The sequence below is a fragment of the Magallana gigas genome, chromosome 10, assembly GCF_963853765.1.
Source record: "Magallana gigas chromosome 10, xbMagGiga1.1, whole genome shotgun sequence".
Lineage (NCBI taxonomy): Eukaryota > Metazoa > Mollusca > Bivalvia > Ostreida > Ostreidae > Magallana > Magallana gigas.
In genome coordinates this window covers 19,866,716-19,885,304 of record NC_088862.1, presented here as the reverse complement: position 1 = coordinate 19,885,304, position 18,589 = coordinate 19,866,716, and the positions used below count along the sequence as shown (strand labels likewise).

The following is an 18,589-nucleotide window of genomic DNA, read 5'->3' as shown; positions in this document are numbered from 1 at the left end:
AACATTTCTAAGTAAAGAAAAATTAATTTTGTATGACCATGGCAGGGTAATAGCAGATAACAGATTTAGGGAATTATTTTGCCCCCCCCCCCCCCCCCCTCCCAATATTCTTAACAACTCCAAAAGATAAAGTAAAAGATATATCCAAACCAACTCTTAATCAATAAAAAAATTTAAGTTCATTAAAGATTAAGAACACCACTTGTATAACTTTCGTTTTTTTTTTATCAGTTTCTTTTTTATCTGCAGTTTTAGTAACTCTACATTTTTGTCTAACTGGTATCCATTTAACCAGGGTGATTAAAACCTTCCCCCTTCTTCTTACACATGTACAGAGAAGGGGGATGGTTTTAATCAGACGGACATTTTAGTATCTAAAAATTCAATTATCCTTATTAAACTGTATATCTACATGTATGTTCAGTACTCATAAGAAAGAAAACATGTACATTGCAAATTTGTAATACAGGTACTTATACAATTTCAAATGAACCATACTCATATTACAATTTATGCCTATAAAACAATATGGATAAAGCAAAATAAATCTACAAGCTAAAGTCCCCTTGACTTCACTGTAACAGAATTTCTTTGTATTCAAAAATACAAAGTAGTAAGACTTTTTTGATGAATGCTCTCTGTACAGGGTGACACTTTAGAGACAGCATGGAGGCCTAACCTACCTTGGGGGTAGCTGGTTTCACAACTTTAACTGATGGGCTGGTGGCCACAAGGTCCTGGTTACTGCCCAAGTAGTACTTGAAGCAAATCTTGGTTTCATCTGCAGACACAAACAAGAGGCATTGCAAGTTCTCTTTTGTCATTAACCATAGCAAATTTTTTCTCATTCAAGTCAAATTTATTATAATTATAAAACAGACTTGTACCCCTTATAAACAATGACAAGTAATGTAAAATATCACTAAAAACAATACAGAATTAGAATGAAAATTCTAAGAATAATTTCATATCTGAAAGTATTGTACATAAATTTGAAAGTATGAATCATAATCATGATTATATATCTTCTTTAGTCATATTTTTTCAAATATCAGAACCCAATTTTTGAATGATTGTACAGAAGAACATTAAGGATGCACTGACAGCCAGCACGTACCTGTGGTAAAATTGTGCATGATGTCAGACAAATCCCACTGGAGATCCCCTGTCTGTCCACCATTTCCTCCCCGATTCTTCATGTCCAGGAACTTTGATGGATCTGTCTCTCCTGTGAAGAAAACAATTCATGAAGTACATGTTAGTGATCAAGTAGTGTTACAATGTTCACTAAAGTGCACACTGGTTCAGTACTACTCTTTTGCAAGGTAGAATGATATAGTTTGGCAAAGTTTTTGTTTTCAAATAATTAAATGAACTTATCATGCTTATTGAAACAATTACTGTTACATCATATTTCACCAAACTATATTTAAATGTAATGTAAACAAAAACATGGCACTAGCCTTATTTACATGACCAAGATGAGGGACCTCTGTTTCTTGCTTACATACCTCGACATCTCACATTGAAATTTTTGCTGACCATTTGTAAATTATGCTCAGATCAAATAATGACAATCAAGCATGTCTCTCTAGCTTTTTCTTTTTCCTGCTCATTAGTTTACATGGCTTGTTATGCAAGCTGCTCACACATTTAAATGCCATGAAAATCGTACCTGATTGGTAAAGTCCTATCCAATCGTCTGCACCAATCTCTTCCTTAATGTCCCAGCTGACCTTGACACTACATATTTTACTGAGGTTAAGGATATTCTTATCCACAGCAAGATAAGAAAGCAATCCCGGAGATTCTGCAGCCAGATCAGATTCACTGTTGCTTCGTTCCCGTACATGTCTGTACTCAAATGACTGCTTTGCGAGTGGGGAGGGAGGTGAGGGAAGGGAGAGATCGTCCGCTGCTCCAAACAGAGGACCTTTGGAGGACTTGGCCTCTGCCATGACAAGCTACCTCCTCTATCAATCAGATTGAAATACTCTCTCTATCTCTTCAATTTGAGGGGAAAGTCCATTCATCTCTCTGCAACACTATCAACCCATGTCCAAAATTTGATGTTGTCCTCAAATTCTAGAGAAAAGAGATAGTAAATAATTTTTCAACATTATATATGTTCTTTACATAATCTTCTTACATTTGTATCATTTTTTATGTAACAATTAAAACTTACAAAGAATTTTTTACTCTTAAAAACTTTACCAAAGTACTCCTCACAATTTATACTGAATATTTCTGCAGTGCTAGAAAACTTTGTTTACTAGACAGTGTTAATACCATTATCCATTACCAATGTTACCATAAATAAATATAAATACACTATGTGTATTCAACCATTAGTTGCCAGGAAAAAGTATCAAAATCATTAATAAGGCCAGATAAACATCTGATATTTCAGACTATCTAGTACAACCATTTCTTGTCAGTCATTTTGTCAACACATAAAATTATATAGGCCTACGAAAAATGATGTAACGATGCACTGGCGAGAAATGATACTTGGCGAGAACTGGTCGCACAGCAGTAGTCTATGTTTGGAAGTCTGCAAAGATACCGCGGGTAAATGTATTTTGTTCACATAAAAATGAAAGCGAATCTGAAAAATCAAAATGTTTCACCTCTTCATAAAAACCTGCATGACCATATAAAATCAAATATGATGATTTCGGTGCACATGTTGTTTACATCAATACATTATGTACATGGCAGAGTTTCTTAAGGCCTACATGGCATTTCATTCATAAATTTGAGGAGCTTCCACTTGCAGAATTCAGTCTTCTGTCACTATATGAACATGCAATGTGTTGCATCAAATCCACGCTGTATTTTGGTTAACTATATTATGTGTGAGATTTTACTTCGTTTTGATATCCAGAGGTACTGTATAAAATCTTCAGAGGAGGGGAAGGGTTCAGCAGGTGCTTCTATATAAATATGAGCTATTTCTAAAATTATATACATACCTCTACGTTTCATTGAAGTTTAACATTTTATTTTCAGACTTTCCCGTTTCAAAAATATAAACAACACACTACAGTTGATCTTTATAAAATACAAATTCATCCGTTAGCTAAGATCCTTTTCCTGTTGTTGACATATTGAACTAAGCATTTTGGGATAAAATAATAATGGCGGCATGTCTATAGTGTGGACCATCTCAAAACACGTTTTCATAGAAATAATGATAAAACTATACTCTGTGATTATCACATATCAGGTGAATACCACAGCGCTCCACAATCTTAGTCTTGTAAAATAATAATTAAATACGTCTCGAGGCAAAACCCATATAATCTATTTATTCCGGAAAGATGAACCAAAATTGATTCCAACTAATATACAGTACGTTGTTCAAAACCGCGCGTAAAGTTGCAACACGACTGTCATTATCCGATTATGGACAACATGAATATACAACTTTTCCATCAGAGACTGGGGGAATTAGAAAAACATTTACATTGCAGTGTGTGGTATGTATATGCATATATAGTAAAAAAAAAAAGCAACAAAACATTATTTATCAACTATAATTAAAGATAAACAATTGAACAGTAACTATATAGGAAGTAGCGATTGCTCTAATTAAGTGGCATATATATCGATATGGTAGTACCCGGGTGGTAGCTAATAAACAGCTATAACCAGACAAATATTGCCTCTGCTAGGGTCTAAAGCTGGGTCCCTCTGGCATACAACATAATACAAATCCAGCACTCTTTCATTAGAGTTAAAGGATTAACTACTAGCCTGAGAGCTTATAGTACAGTGAGGTTGCCTTTAACGAATCGTCTCCGTTAACGAATCACTTTCAGATAAACAATTCTATATTTTTCTATTAAAGGTTCAATACTTAACTTAACATATCCTGTCATGTAGAGTTATTATTGTTTTAATTATTTATCATGAAATTATTAAATTTTATCTTGTTTTATGTCGTAATTTCTAAACAAACATGAACAAGCTTTTTGAAGACGCAGACAAAAAGCATGCGTGCAGCTGACTACTTTCACTTTTCGGTTGAGCTCTGATGTGAACGGCTCGTTGTATGTAAGCATATTTGGTACAGATGTTTGATAAAATTACCTGTCTACAAGCACTGAAAGCGTCAAACATTTTCTTAATCAGAGAAAAATTATATTAGCTATAATGTTTTGGGTAGTCAGGGTTCCAATAACGAATCACCGAGATGCGGGGATCATGGAGGGATTATGTCAAAATTAATTGATACCGCTACGATTATTTGCACATCTGCTTCAATAAAAAAAACCCAGAAACAACAATAAAAGATTTTAAAAACACATCTCATTCCCATTTTCTAGAACATTTTCCCATTCGATTATGATTTCAACCATATTTTGGTTTCCCCAATTCCCTGTATTAATACGGATATTTATTGATTAAAAACCCATGCCTTACAAATTAAAGTTACTCGTATTTGATGTCATTTAGTAGTTTATTTCCTAAAAATATTATTTTCTTTGAACATGGATCCAGTTTGCAGATTCACTATACTTTTTTTATTTTTGTTTTAAAAATATTTCATAAGTACAAACGATCGTTGATTCCATACATGTACATGTACAGGTTATGGAAAATATTTATTTTCCTTGAACACCTATCCAGTTTGCACATTCAGTCATTCACTATATATTTCTAGATTTGTTTTAAAATAGTTCATAGTACAAATGATCGCCGATTCAAAACGTCTGTCTTCCCGGTATTCGTTCTTCCATTTCTATCGGTGGAGGTTTCTTTTTTTTTTGCTGGATGTCAATACTGGGTCCTGTTTTGTTTTTGGTTGCTTAACTATACAATCACTTAACACATTTCTAGGCAATTTTGTGTATTTTATTTTTTTTTACTTTAAAATCGCCCTAGGATATGTTTCTCGATCTTTTAAAACCTTTTTTATAACTAGTTACCGTGTGTATTCAAACTTCAACTTTTCTTACGTACGTGCTAAAAAATCTTTAAAAAATTCGGAATGGCTAAATTTTTTAAATAAATAAAAAAAAAGGCAGAAATTTAAATTCATTTTTTTCTTCTTTTTTTTTTTTTTTTGAATTTTTTTATTCCATGAGATTTTTTCCTCGCGATATTCTTCAAGTGTTTGTAAATAAATGGGGTTTTTTAAGTATCGTTGCCCCGTATGAAAAATTTATGATGTAGTACATATATGTTTCAAAAAACCAATCTGATACAGTATTTAATCAATATCGACACATAATTTCAATGCAAATAACTTAAACCCGTTGCGACACAAACTTCATCATTCTGTGAGTTCTATGAACTGAATAATGTCACTTGTCTATGCAATTTTGGGAAAATCCTCGTATATGTCGTATGTCGGTTTTTTCTCGATCCATTTACATTCCATTGTATATTTCTTTGTAATTTCATGAAAAGATTTTCATATACACGTATCTCATAAAATTAACAATATTGATGACTTACAATGACTAAAAACTAAATGATTTTTAATAAATTGGTGGATCAAAGTTTACAAATCATGCGGTCATTTTTTTTACCATTGAATTCATTGTTATTTTTGCATGAATTGTCGGTTTCAATAGAATGAACACTTCACTCAAAATGAAAAAAATATTAGCCTTTCCATTTTTCTTATTCACGCTTTAAAGCATATTAAAACTTTAAAAAAATATTTCGACACTGTCCCTAACAAAAAATAATCAGCTGTATATCACGTGATTCGGTAATGGAGAAAATGATCCGCTAAAGGAGAAAACATCGTTTATCAAAGTACGGCGATAATTTTTGTTTAATCATTGGTTGTTGGGAAAGAAATATATGATGTTATGAGTCAAGTATGGTACAATAAAACAATGTTGTATTATGAATTTAACTCGGGCTTGGTTACGTACTATCAACGCGAATTTACTGAGTGATTCGTTAAAGGCGACCTCACTGTAGGACATTTTGTAGGAATACATGTACCATGATAAATTTACATCTACCAAGTATTATTCCCTCTATTTCTTACGGAAACTTATAGTTAATTCATATATAGCTCAGTTATTGGGATGGCCAAAAATGTCAATGGGACTATGGCCCCACAGTTATTAATTTTAATGGGCCATTTTCATAATAAAAGGGCCATCTATTTATTCATTGGGGCCATTTTGTAAAATTGAAATTATCAAGGACCAACTTAGAGCAAAACAACTTCTATAAAATTTAAAAACTTAACCAACTGGTTAAATTTCATTTATTTGATGTGTTAATACATTTCACTGATGCAATTTTTGTTATGGTGTTTGCTTAATGATAAATAAAATCAGTCTCTGTACTTCTGTGTTTTTTGGAGGTATTAGTCAAACCCTTTGACCAAATTATTACCAGTATGTAGAGAATCTTTCAAACTTTGAAGATAACTGTAGGGAACGGTTTTTCTTATTATTTAAACATTAATTTTGCGAGTTATTAAATAATTACAAGTTACAACTAATTGTAGTATCGACACTTAAATAAATAAACATCGGTTGTAATTTTCAATGCAGTGTGGTTGCATCACCCGTATTTATAACCCCTACATTAACGATAAGCATGGTAAGACAGTCGTGAGTTTTAATAATCACAACAGGGATTAATTGAGGCTGTGAAAACGTCTTTTCAATTAGATAATCATCATTTTACTGCATTTGGGGTTAGTTTACATAATTGAGAACTCAGATACTGGGCGACTTCAACTTCTCTTTCGGAGGAAATTCTGGAATAATCTACCACGCATAAAAGAGTGGAAACGTTTTTATTGGTTGTTTATTTCTGATTTACCAAACAAATGTATTAAAAGATGATTAGCTAAGTCGTACAGACTAAATTTCCAGCGGACATCGCTAAAACTTTTATAACCGATGAGAGATTTGAATGCGCACTTCGGCGCGTAGAGTAATTGATTAAATGCGCCATTTTTCTCTTAATTGCGACTATGGCGCGTGGCGCAGGTCCTTCCCAATCACTGATAGCTCTATAGAAACAGCCAGACTGAAATCTACACGACCCGTTTATTGATTGGTCGAAATCTACAGCGGCTGAAACTGACAAAAAAGTGACAGGACAGAAATTGACACGCCCAGTTTATGATTGGTTGAAACCTACAACTACCTAAGAAAAATCACGGACTGCACGAAATAACCATGATGATGTCAGATTCAAAGTTTCACAAGAGACGATTTGGTTGTTTCTTTTAGCTAACATATACTTAATATGTACATTTACAGTAATTTAGTTAATTTTTACTTTTTACGCTCAATTTAATAATTAGTTAATAATAAGATGTTAATATAAACAACAAAATGCTTTCTTTAATGATTCATGCGGGTTATGAAGGTAGCGATTATTGCAGAAAAAATTTACATAACCCGCTAACACGGGTTATGTATTTTTTCTGCAATGTCGCTACCTTCATATCCCGAATGAATCACCAAAGAAAGCATTTTATTGTTTAAATAATGTGCGAGTACCCATTGTTGCCGAGTGCCCATTATTGCGGATTGTTATAAAACAGCAAGATTTCCACTATCTATTTGCTGTTTTTAGCTACAAACCAAAATAAATAAATAATAGAATTTTTAAGACACTATAAGAGTTGGGATTGGAGAAAATTTACTTCAAACATCTTGGAACTCACCTTAACAAAGGTAAGCCCATGGAAACGTATCACATTTGTATCCGTGCGATGACACATGCCACTAAATGTTTGACTTGTAATCCACTTTGATGACAGGACATTTTTTGTTTAGGTCCAAATTTGAAGAATATTTACCTCCGTATTATGATATTTGACAAAAATAAGCAAGATATCATTTCTACTACACAATATATAAGAAAGAAAACGAGCGTCTGCTTGCTTTTAAGATGCCATTTTGTTTCCAACCTGAGGCGGATCAAAGATTTATCCACATGCACCTGTGGTGTAAATCAGAAGCGTTGCTATTAACTTTCACACACATTATTTCGTTTACTGGACACACTAAAACTTATTTTTAAAAGGCTTTTTGATAAATAAACAATGCATTTATTTAATTTTTAATCATTTGTCCTGAGACACATGAAGCACATGTTCCTCCATTTGTGTGCATGTGGCCGCAGGGACATCAAGAAGAATATTGCTTATAATATGATTGAATTGCGTTTATGATATGATTTTTTATGTTATATTATTACATTTTATCTTATATTGTTAGATTCTTTTAAAATTTTGACCTTTTTACTGATGAATTACTGGAAAATAACGAAAAGATATGAGCGGCAATAATGGGTACTCGAACTTCCTGTAAATCGAAGGTCATGGACAGGGTTTAATTTTAGCCAGAAGTAAGTCGATATTGATGAGAATAAAATAAAATATATTCCTCAAATTAAATAAATGAACAGTGCAGAGATTTGCCTAGAAATTTTTACATGACAGCGTACATGAAGAGAGTAATAGAGAAAACTTGTGCATTCTTTGGCAGTAATGGGTACTTGCAGGTTACCTCAGATTCATCATGTACCATACAGCTTTAGTCTTTGCTTACTATCAAGAGTGAAAAAATAATTGTTAATGAATTTGTAAAATATACATGTACCTGCTAATTATTGCAATGACCTAAAGATGATTTATATTATCTATAATTTCTAAAGATTATGAATAAAGAATTGATTTGGGCTAAAACATTAGAACTTTCAAATCTTTATTCCAGTGTTTACAATCATGAATTCCTATGTAAGGTATTTCAATCAAATATAACAGCAAAATTCAGAGCTCATGCACTGTCAGCACAATTTGTTTTATTAGTAAATAAAGTGTGTCGCCATGTTTCTTCCTGCTACTATCATGTGTAAAAGGTTGTTTCATTAAGCACTTGGCAAACAGTAATTCCTTCATTGTTGTGTAAATGGGATAGGAGATATAATGACGAACTGAGAACTCCTGGTTTGAACCTAGACCTCCCTGAACGTGCTGAATCTCCAGTTAAGGTCTACATGTAGGTGCTCTACCAACTTATTCTATCTGGTGCTGCCAATTGAATCTGAGTGACAATCATATGCAGTAGAAAAAAAGTTGGAAAAAAGGGACTGTCTGTCAATTCTATTCGGTTTTATCATCATAAGTTTGTATTTTTTTTTTTTATTATTCTTTTATTATTTTTTTCTTTGTAGTAACTGTATACCAGATATGCCATGGGTGCTGGGAGACTGTGAACACCTTTACTGCAGGTAAAATTGAGAAAATTATCATAGTTTGAATTATATTACCTGTCACAATAATTTTCGGGATCATTGTGAAGTTAATCAAAATGATAGTTTCAGGGATACATGAATTCATGCAGGACAATTACAGTAATAATTGTTCTTAGAATTCAATAGAAACTAAAGTTATTAAAATTATGTTGATCCAAAATTTAAACATGTTAAACATATAGCTTTATATAGTTTTTATACATAAAACATATCTTTTTTGTCAAACTCTTGAAAAATAATACCACTGTAAATGAACTACGGTAGTAAAATATAAGCTTGTTAGAGTAAAGGAAAAGGATATTTCCCACCTTGTTACATCTGTTGCAGACAATGCTGTGATGACCTGCTGGGTCAGTGCTGTGTTATTTGTGGGATACCTGTACACGTGAAGGATGCTCGTATGCACAGACTGGTGTCCAATATTGTGGAACAGTTCAAAATAATGAATCGCATCCTCCAAGAGAACTTCTTGGTCCAGGAATCAGGTTCTTTTTTTTAAAAAAATTAAGATATACCGGTAATTTCAATGTCATATTGTGTATATAAAGATTTCAGTTGTTTTTTTTTTTTTTAGTTATGGGTAAAAAGAAGCAATAATATGTTAATTCACATAGAAATAAGCCACTATGAAGTTTTAAGTCTATTTATTTTGGCCATGTAGACAGTATTTGAAAATAATATTTGTCATGATATGATAGCTATTATTTGTGTGTTGAGAAGAAAGTAAACATTCATGAAGAAGTAAAACAGCTAGGAAAGTTACATTATTTTTTTTCTAAACTAACAATAAATTAAAGAGTTTATAGAAAGAAAAGAAAAAGTTAAAGACCTGTACTGTAAAAATGATTGGGTATGGATATTTTGACATTTTTAATATTTTGTTGGCCTTGATGGGTAGATGAAAATAAGTGTTATAGGACCCTTGGGCTACCAAAGATGATATTATTTTGTATCGATGTAGGAATCGCCAAGGCAGGAGAGACGACTAATTGTGACTTTCATACGGATCACTCAAATTCAAGCAACAACACAAGTACAAACATTTCCAGTGAATTTCAATATAATCTGAATGATGCTGCAGGCAGTCCAGAACTTTTCGGTCCAGACAGTCCCATCAAACTGTCCAACCATACAGATTCCCCTGCCAAGAGAGGTAACAGAACATCAGATGAAATTACAATTGAATCATAGTATATAGTGTGAAGACTTGCATAAATATTATGCAAACTTATTGACTTATTGTAGAACAACTTGAAGAAGCAAGCAATCTACATGCAAGACATGTTCCAGAAACTGGTGAGGAACTGGCCATCAACCTTTTATTCACTGGAGACAATTCTTCCTTATCTGGCAATTGTCAAGGGACAGAGTCAAAACCTGTAAACAAAAGCAATGAGAATATTATACAGAACTGTAGGACAGCAGCTAGAAAAATCAATGGGGCCAAGCAAAATATCCAGTTTATCACCAGGTGCTTCCAAGTTAATATTTTTGTAATGTAAGGTACCAATATTGAAGACTACTTAAAGTGAGGACAGAATTTTGCAATTTCCTCCATTTTGCAAATCGTGAAAATAATAAATTATGAACGCCAAACTTAAATTATGATATTATGTAGTACACAATGGTCAGAAACATAATAGCGAGAGTTTTAAATCAGGTAGGAGTACTTCTTGTGATTTTACACAGATATTAATTCCTCTCATTTAATTAGAAATCTACAGTAATGAAAACTTTTACACAGAAGGATACGATTATTAATTTGAATGATGTGTGATTGTTGATAATTTTGTGGAATTAATGGGCTTTTTGAATTTGAAATTTCAGAAAGAAAACAATCAAAAGAAGTTTAAAAAGGAGTCTTGGGAAGGAGAATACTCACATGTCATCTCCATCTTCCAGAAAGTGCTCAAGCACCACCCCTTTTCAACTAGGTAGCCCTAGTCATTTGAACTTGTCTTTCAATAATGTTTGGCAAGGAAGCCCTCACAACATTGACAAGAAAAATGCCAAGGGGGAAACAAGTCTTCAAGTGGCATGTATAAAGGTACCACTCTATTGTTGAATATTTTTAAATTGCACATTAGTCATTACCTTGTTAGTTATTTGATGGCTCTGTACCTAAGTGTATGTTTGGTTAATTTGATTATTTTTTAGGGGGATTTGCAGCGAGTGGAAAGACTGCTATCTTCTGGAGCAAATCCAAACACTCGAGACCACGCAGGATGGACACCTCTGGTAATTAAATATTTTGTCTAAAAGTGAAATTGAGCCCTAACATGTCTATTGCATGCTATTTCAAAAGTTAAAAATAAGAAGATTTATCTGTTTCCTACAAATGATAATCAACTAGTATATAAATTTTTTAATCACCATCTTTTCCTATGGCACTTGTAAGTGCCATAGGAAAAGATGGTGATTAAAAAATTTATATACTAGTAATTATTTTTATGTCCCTCTTCGAAGAAGGGAGGGTATATTGCTTTGCTGCTGTCTGTCCGTCCATCGGTCCACCAACAGTTTCCATTCATTTTCTTCGCAGAGGATGAACATATTGAAATGAAATTTAGTATACAGATTTATCTTGATAATATCTAGGTCTAGTTCGATGTTGGGTATGATCGAGCAATTTTCGACAGAGTTATGGCCCTTGGACATAGGAAAATTCTAGTTATTTGCAGTTTCCGCTCATTTTCTTCGCAGAGGATGAACGTATTGAAATGAAATTTGGTATATAGGTTTATCATGATAACATCTAGGTCAAACTTGATATTGGGTACGATCAAGCAATTTTTGACAGAGACAGAGATTTTTGGACATAGAAAAATTCCAGTTATTTGCAGTTTACGTTTATTTTCTTCGCAGAGGATGCACATATTAAGATGAAATTTGGTATACAGATTTATCCAAATAATTTCTAGGTCAAGTTTGATTTTTGGTATGATCGAGCAATTTTCGACAGTTATGCCTCTTTGCAATCACCAGTTATTTGCAGTTTCTGCTAATTTTTTTTTGCAGAGAATGAACATATGATAGAGCAATTTTCGACAGAGTTATGCCCCTTTGGACGTAGAAACATTATATTTATTTGCAGTGTTTGTTCATTTTCTTCGCAGAAGTTTATATATATATACACATATTGAAATGAAATTTGGTATACAGATTAATTATGATAATATCTAGGTAAAGTTCGATATTGGGTACGATTGTGCAATTTTAGACAGAGGTATGCCCATTGGACTTATAAAAATTCCAGTTATTTGCAGTTTACGTTCATTTTCATTGTGGATGTTTCCAAGGAGAGGGCATAAGTGTTTCACAAACATCTCTTGTTTGCTTTTGAATTTATTATGAATTTAAACTATAGCATGAAGCTTGTCAACATGGCCATGCAGAGATAGCTGCGAGACTTTTAAGTGCTGGAGCATTGGTAGACGTTCCAGGTACAGAGAATGAGACTCCACTACATGACGCTGTCCGACATCTGAAGACAGACTGTGTGACTCTGCTGGTCAGACACGGAGCATCTATAAACACAAGGTTACACATAAGCTACATGTACAATTACAACAAAAATTATAACTTGGTTCGTAGTCCAATTTTGTTTTGTGGGATGGTCGAAGTTCTTTTCCTTCTTTTTAAAAATCATATCATATTTTAATGAAAAAAAATTAAAAGTGATTTAGATAATCATCTGAAAACTTTCTCAGATTAATGTGAGCAATATTTTACTTTTTAAAAAATATATTTTTTCATTTACATGTATATACACTGTACACTTTACAGCGTATGAAAAAAAATTAATGTTAGAGTTTAATTAGATTATGAATTATGATATTTGGTAGTTTAAGACTTTTTTGACTGTTATACCCAAGTTCTGAAGGAGAGGGGGTACACTTGACAGAGACTGCAATTCATAATTTTTTACCTGGCTAAGAAAACATTTCTTTGCAGATTTTAATAGAATATATATTGAATTAAAAATGTACCAATTTTCAGTGAGTTTGAACCATTATTTCCAAAGTTATAGACGTTGTATGTTGCTAAACTGTACTTATTCATGGTTAAAAAATTGTATCAAAATGCACTGTAAATGAGACAGGTTTCATATTGGCAAGTTTAAATGGCCTTACAATGTTAAAATACATTAAATAAAGGATTGCAATTAATTTCTTTAAAAAATTCAGCATTATGTAGAAATCAGTTTAAAAAAATGTGATGTTTGATTGTTTACGTAATAATCTTCAAATTAAAACAAAAATTACACGGATTTTGCGAGCGATATAATGATGTGTTGAGTGACAACACTATTGGGTTCACGAGTTGCAGTAAAACAAGCATTTTCATTGGCCGTTTTAGTACCCGCCCACTCTTACCTGCTAACGTCATATTGATAATTTATGCACCAACTGCCAAATGTGTATTTAAACTTTGTATCAGAAGTGCAAAAACTAAATCAATGCAATAATTGATGAAGAGTTCTCACAATAATCACTTCTTGTTTTTTATGGTGTAAACAATTATCAAAACCACACTGTTTAAACAGGTTCGATCCCTAGTTCATTCGTCAGTATAATGCTTCATCGATAAATTAAATAATTTTTAATGCATTATTTTAAGATTAGGCAGTATTTATCTTGTTTTAGCTTATTCCAAAGAATTCACAACAGATACTGACAATAAATATTACATAAATTGCATTTCAATTGAACTTGAAAAGATCAAAGACACACTTCTACAAGTGTTTTCAAAACATACACAAAACTTGATATTTACGGCATGTAAAGATGTTCAAATTTGAACTGATCTGTGGTTAACTTTGTTTTGTAACTGACTCAGTCTGTTGAAACATTCATTTTATTACAGTTCCTCAATATTCTTCAGACAATATAATATTTACTACTGATGTTGATGCTTTACTTGCTGCTGACTTTCTCTCAAACACGCTAAACGACCTCGGATTGTGAAATTCACGTGTAGATCGAGTCACCATTTTACAGTTTTACATGAATATAAACAAACCACACTTCTTCATTTTACATAACTGGTGACTGTTTATAAATTTTCAGTACAGATTTATTGTAAACAAAAAGGTGTAAAATGATTTTAATAGATTTAACGGCATGTCAACTTGAATTTCTTCGTGGATTTACAATTTGCAACAAGCTTTTTGTGAGGAAAAAAACACTCTGTCCAACTCATGCAATTTTCCACATTTGATACATTATGAACAGTAACATAAAATTTATTTGTTCACTTAACATTTTCTGACAAATTTCTTCACAATAAATTGAATAGCATTATTCGATTAGCGAAGTACAATCTGTGACTTTAATCTATATGCGCCAATCCTTGCGTTAAGATAACTTTTTCCTTTTTTCACTAATATTATTTACACGTCATAAACATCGTCCAGTTTGTTCTCAAATAATTCTATATGTAATTTTAAAGTTGCGCAAATACAACTTTATGTTAAGTTTTCTTTTTCCAACATTTCTCCCCACATGTTAACATCATATTCTCAATATGCATTTGATAAATGGGTGGGTCAATATGAATGGGCCAATCAGAATTTTTGTTCCGAATCGCAATTGAAACACACATCGATTAGGAAGTGTCATCACTCAACACAATGCAACATCAGCCGTAGCGTGTACTTTTGATTTGCAATAAATGTTGACTTTGGCTTATTCTGTATATTCACATCAGAGCTGGGGCATATTTTGTTGTATATAATGCCTTCACTAGTGAGCTTTGTCTCACAGATAATTTATTGTATTATGCCTTTTTTGTACAGAAATATTAACGGACTCTCCCCGTTAGACCTGTCTGGTGGTCACTCTGACTTAATGGAGGTTTTACACACTGAAGTCCAAGGTGTGATCACCCCCCTCACACTACAGGTTTGATATGGACTTTTTTGTTGACATTTTTATCTTTTTATGCATGTAGTACATGCACACTGCTGTATTGAGCGTCTGTATCTGGTTGTAGGTTGATCCCCTTGTTTACCAGAGTCCATGTTTCCTTGGTACAGGCTTATCTCGGGAGCAGAGGAGTACTCTACAGAAGTGTGCCTCCAAACTACAGGCCAGGGTCGTGGAGGGATTTTGTCCAGAGGGTAGGGAACAGTTATTGTGTTTAAGTGTTTTGTGGCCTGTGGAAATGTATTGTATACTATGTGAGAATATTTGAAGATTTTCATACATCATTTATTTCCTTAAATATCACTCACATTGTGAGTTTTTTAATTGGTTTAAAACAAATACTGAATGCAGCATCCATTGTTTTTAAAGCCATTTGTTCTAAAATGAGGGGTTGGCAATGAATCATGTTCGTTGGTAATTTTCATTCTTCAGAAAAAAATGTCAATAAAGGTATAAAAACAAAAGTTTCTGTATACAAATGTGTGTAAAATAAAGGTTAACGTGACTGAAAATATATTTACATGTATCTATCTCTCTGCCAGTGACCCATGTAGTGAGTGGCTGTAACAATGAGGGCCTGTGTCCCCGCACTATCAAGTACTTACAAGGTGTACTCTCTGGCCGATGGATAGTCAACATGGAATGTAGGTATCTTTACTCCCCTTTGAGTAATTCTCTATCTCTGTGAAGACACTTTTCAACCACCAGCCACATGATTTTAATCTTTATAAAGTACCTGGATACATGTATAGTGCCCGTTTTTAAAATATTGTTCTGTATAGTTATAATTTCTGCGACCTTTATCAAGTACAAGTTTAACTGTTGAGATCTTAAAGGGGCATGGTCATGATTTTGGTCAAATTTATTTTTTTCCAATTTAAATGTTTACAATGCTTTAGTAAGGCATTTCAAATAAGCAACTAAAATTGGAGTGTCATTTATTGAGTTATAAGCAAGTTACAGGGCTTGCATTAAAAAAAGCAATTCTTTGCTAAGTAAACAAAGCTTTTGTTAACCAGGTTTTCCAACGGAAAAATCCGGTTATTGAAATGGTGAAAATGGCGGGCGGGCGGCTGCCAAAAGGGTACCCTCATTGTACGGATAACTCCTCCTACAGTTTTCAAGATAGGAAGTTGTTCTTTTGCAGATCAATTGTACATATATCAGAGGTGTGCATATTGCTAGCATTTTGATTTCTGATAATTAATCGAAAAAATACCAGCTTTTGAACTTAGTCATTTTTTGGCAAAATATTGCATATAGGGTACCCTCATTGTACGGATAACTCCTCCTACAGTTTTCAAGATAGGAAGTTGTTCTTTTGCAGATCAATTGTACATATATCAGAGGTGTGCATATTGCTAGCATTTTGATTTCTGATAATTTATCGAAAAAATACCAGCTTTTGAACTTAGTCATTTTTTGGCAAAATATTGCATATAGGGTACCCTCATTGTACGGATAACTCCTCCTACAGTTTTCAAGATAGGAAGTTGTTCTTTTGCAGATCAATTGTACATATATCAGAGGTGTGCATATTGCTAGGATTTTGATTTATGATAATTTATGAAAAAATACTAGCTTTTGAACTTAGTCATTTTTTGGCAAAATATTGCATATAGGGTACCCTCATTGTACGGATAACTCCTCCTACAGTTCTCAAGATAGGAAGTTGTTCTTTTGCAGATCAATTGTACATATTTCAGAGGTGTGCATATTGCTAGCATTTTGATTTCCGATAATTTATGGAAAAAAACACTAGCTTTTGAACTTAGTCATTTTTTGGCAAAATGTTGCATATACATGTAGGGTACTCCATTTCACTGGATAAGGGTTGACATGGATTATGGATACAGTTTACATAAAAGAAAACCCGGTTTGCTGTCACATTGACAGCTTTTCACTTGTTTACATTTTGAATGTTGAAGTAAAATTTTAGTTTAAGACCTTTATTGAATGTGTGAAATGTTAGGAACTTTTTATTTATGCTTAAAACGAATTAGAAGATGGAAAAATCAGCTTGAAAATGATTTTTATTGCTATTTAGAATCTATATTATAAACAAAAACAGGGCATAAGCATTGTCTACATGACAAAGAATTGATAGCTCTGTATTTTGCTTATAACTGCACGACTGACTCTTAAATTTCATTTGATCATTAGTCTAAGAAATGCATTCCTAAAGCATTGTAAATAATAAAAACAGAAAAATAAAATTTGACCAAAATTGTGACCATGCCCATAAGAAAGATGCAATACTGTAAGTCAACTTTTATTCCTGTAGACTTTATTTCGCGATTTACTGGGAATAAACTAGTTCGCAACCACTAATTTTTGCGACTTAATCATTCCGGACCCTTGTTCTAAAAACAGCTATACGAAAAGGACTGGTTCACAGTGAGAAATATTTCTGACGAGGCTCTTGTGAACCTCGTTAGAATTTCTTGCACTCACATAAAAGTCGGTTTATTGTATTTTGATGTGTTGTTTACATGTTGAAGGGGTAGAAATGAGTCTTGAATATGGATCAAAGCTGGTGGAGGAGGCGTTTGAGATTCCAGGCACCAGTACCGACCCTCAATCTGGAGCAGCTCAAAAAGGGCGGATCAACAGACAGAAACAGGTGAGTAATTACAATCAACCAATCAGTTAAATAAGATAGAATAATGCTCAATGAATTAATGCATCACTAGATTTACATCTATTTTACTGCTATAGACAAGAGGTAGCAAAATATACTTTCGAGACAGCCTGATAGCATTGAAATTTTAGTATTATTTTATTTCCATATTACAATACACTAAGGGTTTTGATCCTGTACAAAACGAAACACTCTCTGGCTTACTTGTATGTCTCTGTCATTGACTTCAATCATTTTCATATTCTCTTAGTTTGTCTTTCTATAGTTATATGATGTTTCAAAATAACTTTTTACTTTACAAACAGCTTCCTGGGTTATTTGATGGGTGCCAATTTTACTTCTATGGACACTTTGAATACCCCACTCCAGATAGAGAGGATCTGGTCAGCCTGGTGAAGTTAGGCGGGGGACAAGTAATCCAGCGTGAACCCAAACCTGGTCACATCCCCGAGACACAGCTGACCACACCCTACCACGCCCCCGCAGGCTCCGAGACTTGCTGTATATACATTGTCCATGACAACAGGGCCGCATTCCAGCCCATTACAACAAGTGTTTTGTGTACAGTGAGGGCTGCATGGATAATGGACTGTATCAGTCAGTTCAGATTGATCAATGTTGGCTCCGATTGTTGATTTGTTGTCACTGTTATTGTGCAGCTTAGTTATGGAATGTGATTGTAATGCAATGTACTGGTACATTTTTAATTAAGTGTCGCTCGTCTGTGAGATTGGATTATTCTATCAATAAAAGATGTACACTATGA

General features: G+C 33.3%; 2 protein-coding genes across 5 annotated transcripts in view; one reads left to right on the top strand and one right to left on the bottom strand.

The window, feature by feature from the left end:
- Nucleotides 1-3,134, bottom strand: part of LOC105324606 (E3 ubiquitin-protein ligase HECW2) — a 21,537-nt gene extending 18,403 nt beyond the window's left edge. The window contains exons 1-4 of the mRNA XM_011423723.4: nucleotides 2,976-3,134; nucleotides 1,676-2,085; nucleotides 1,118-1,228; nucleotides 684-781 (exon numbers count right to left, since the gene is read on the bottom strand). Of these exons, the coding sequence (XP_011422025.3) occupies nucleotides 684-781; nucleotides 1,118-1,228; nucleotides 1,676-1,958 (492 nt within the window). The 5' untranslated portion in view covers nucleotides 1,959-2,085; nucleotides 2,976-3,134. The remainder of the gene's footprint in view (nucleotides 1-683; nucleotides 782-1,117; nucleotides 1,229-1,675; nucleotides 2,086-2,975) is intronic.
- Nucleotides 1-18,589, top strand: part of LOC105324607 (BRCA1-associated RING domain protein 1) — a 21,093-nt gene extending 2,504 nt beyond the window's left edge. The window contains exons 1-13 of one of the 4 annotated variants that reach the window (XM_011423726.4): nucleotides 1,121-1,257; nucleotides 9,175-9,231; nucleotides 9,583-9,740; nucleotides 10,217-10,408; nucleotides 10,501-10,726; nucleotides 11,083-11,302; nucleotides 11,413-11,493; nucleotides 12,623-12,795; nucleotides 15,053-15,158; nucleotides 15,250-15,376; nucleotides 15,725-15,826; nucleotides 17,684-17,805; nucleotides 18,129-18,589. In XM_011423726.4, the coding sequence (XP_011422028.3) occupies nucleotides 1,247-1,257; nucleotides 9,175-9,231; nucleotides 9,583-9,740; nucleotides 10,217-10,408; nucleotides 10,501-10,726; nucleotides 11,083-11,302; nucleotides 11,413-11,493; nucleotides 12,623-12,795; nucleotides 15,053-15,158; nucleotides 15,250-15,376; nucleotides 15,725-15,826; nucleotides 17,684-17,805; nucleotides 18,129-18,458 (1,905 nt within the window). In that variant the 5' untranslated portion in view covers nucleotides 1,121-1,246 and the 3' untranslated portion in view covers nucleotides 18,459-18,589. Of the gene's footprint in view, nucleotides 1-1,120; nucleotides 1,258-3,237; nucleotides 3,483-8,979; nucleotides 9,000-9,174; nucleotides 9,232-9,582; nucleotides 9,741-10,216; nucleotides 10,409-10,500; nucleotides 10,727-11,082; nucleotides 11,303-11,412; nucleotides 11,494-12,622; nucleotides 12,796-15,052; nucleotides 15,159-15,249; nucleotides 15,377-15,724; nucleotides 15,827-17,683; nucleotides 17,806-18,128 lie in introns of those variants that run through there. The other 3 variants (XM_011423724.4, XM_034452836.2, XM_011423725.4) reach the window with 3 other exon arrangements.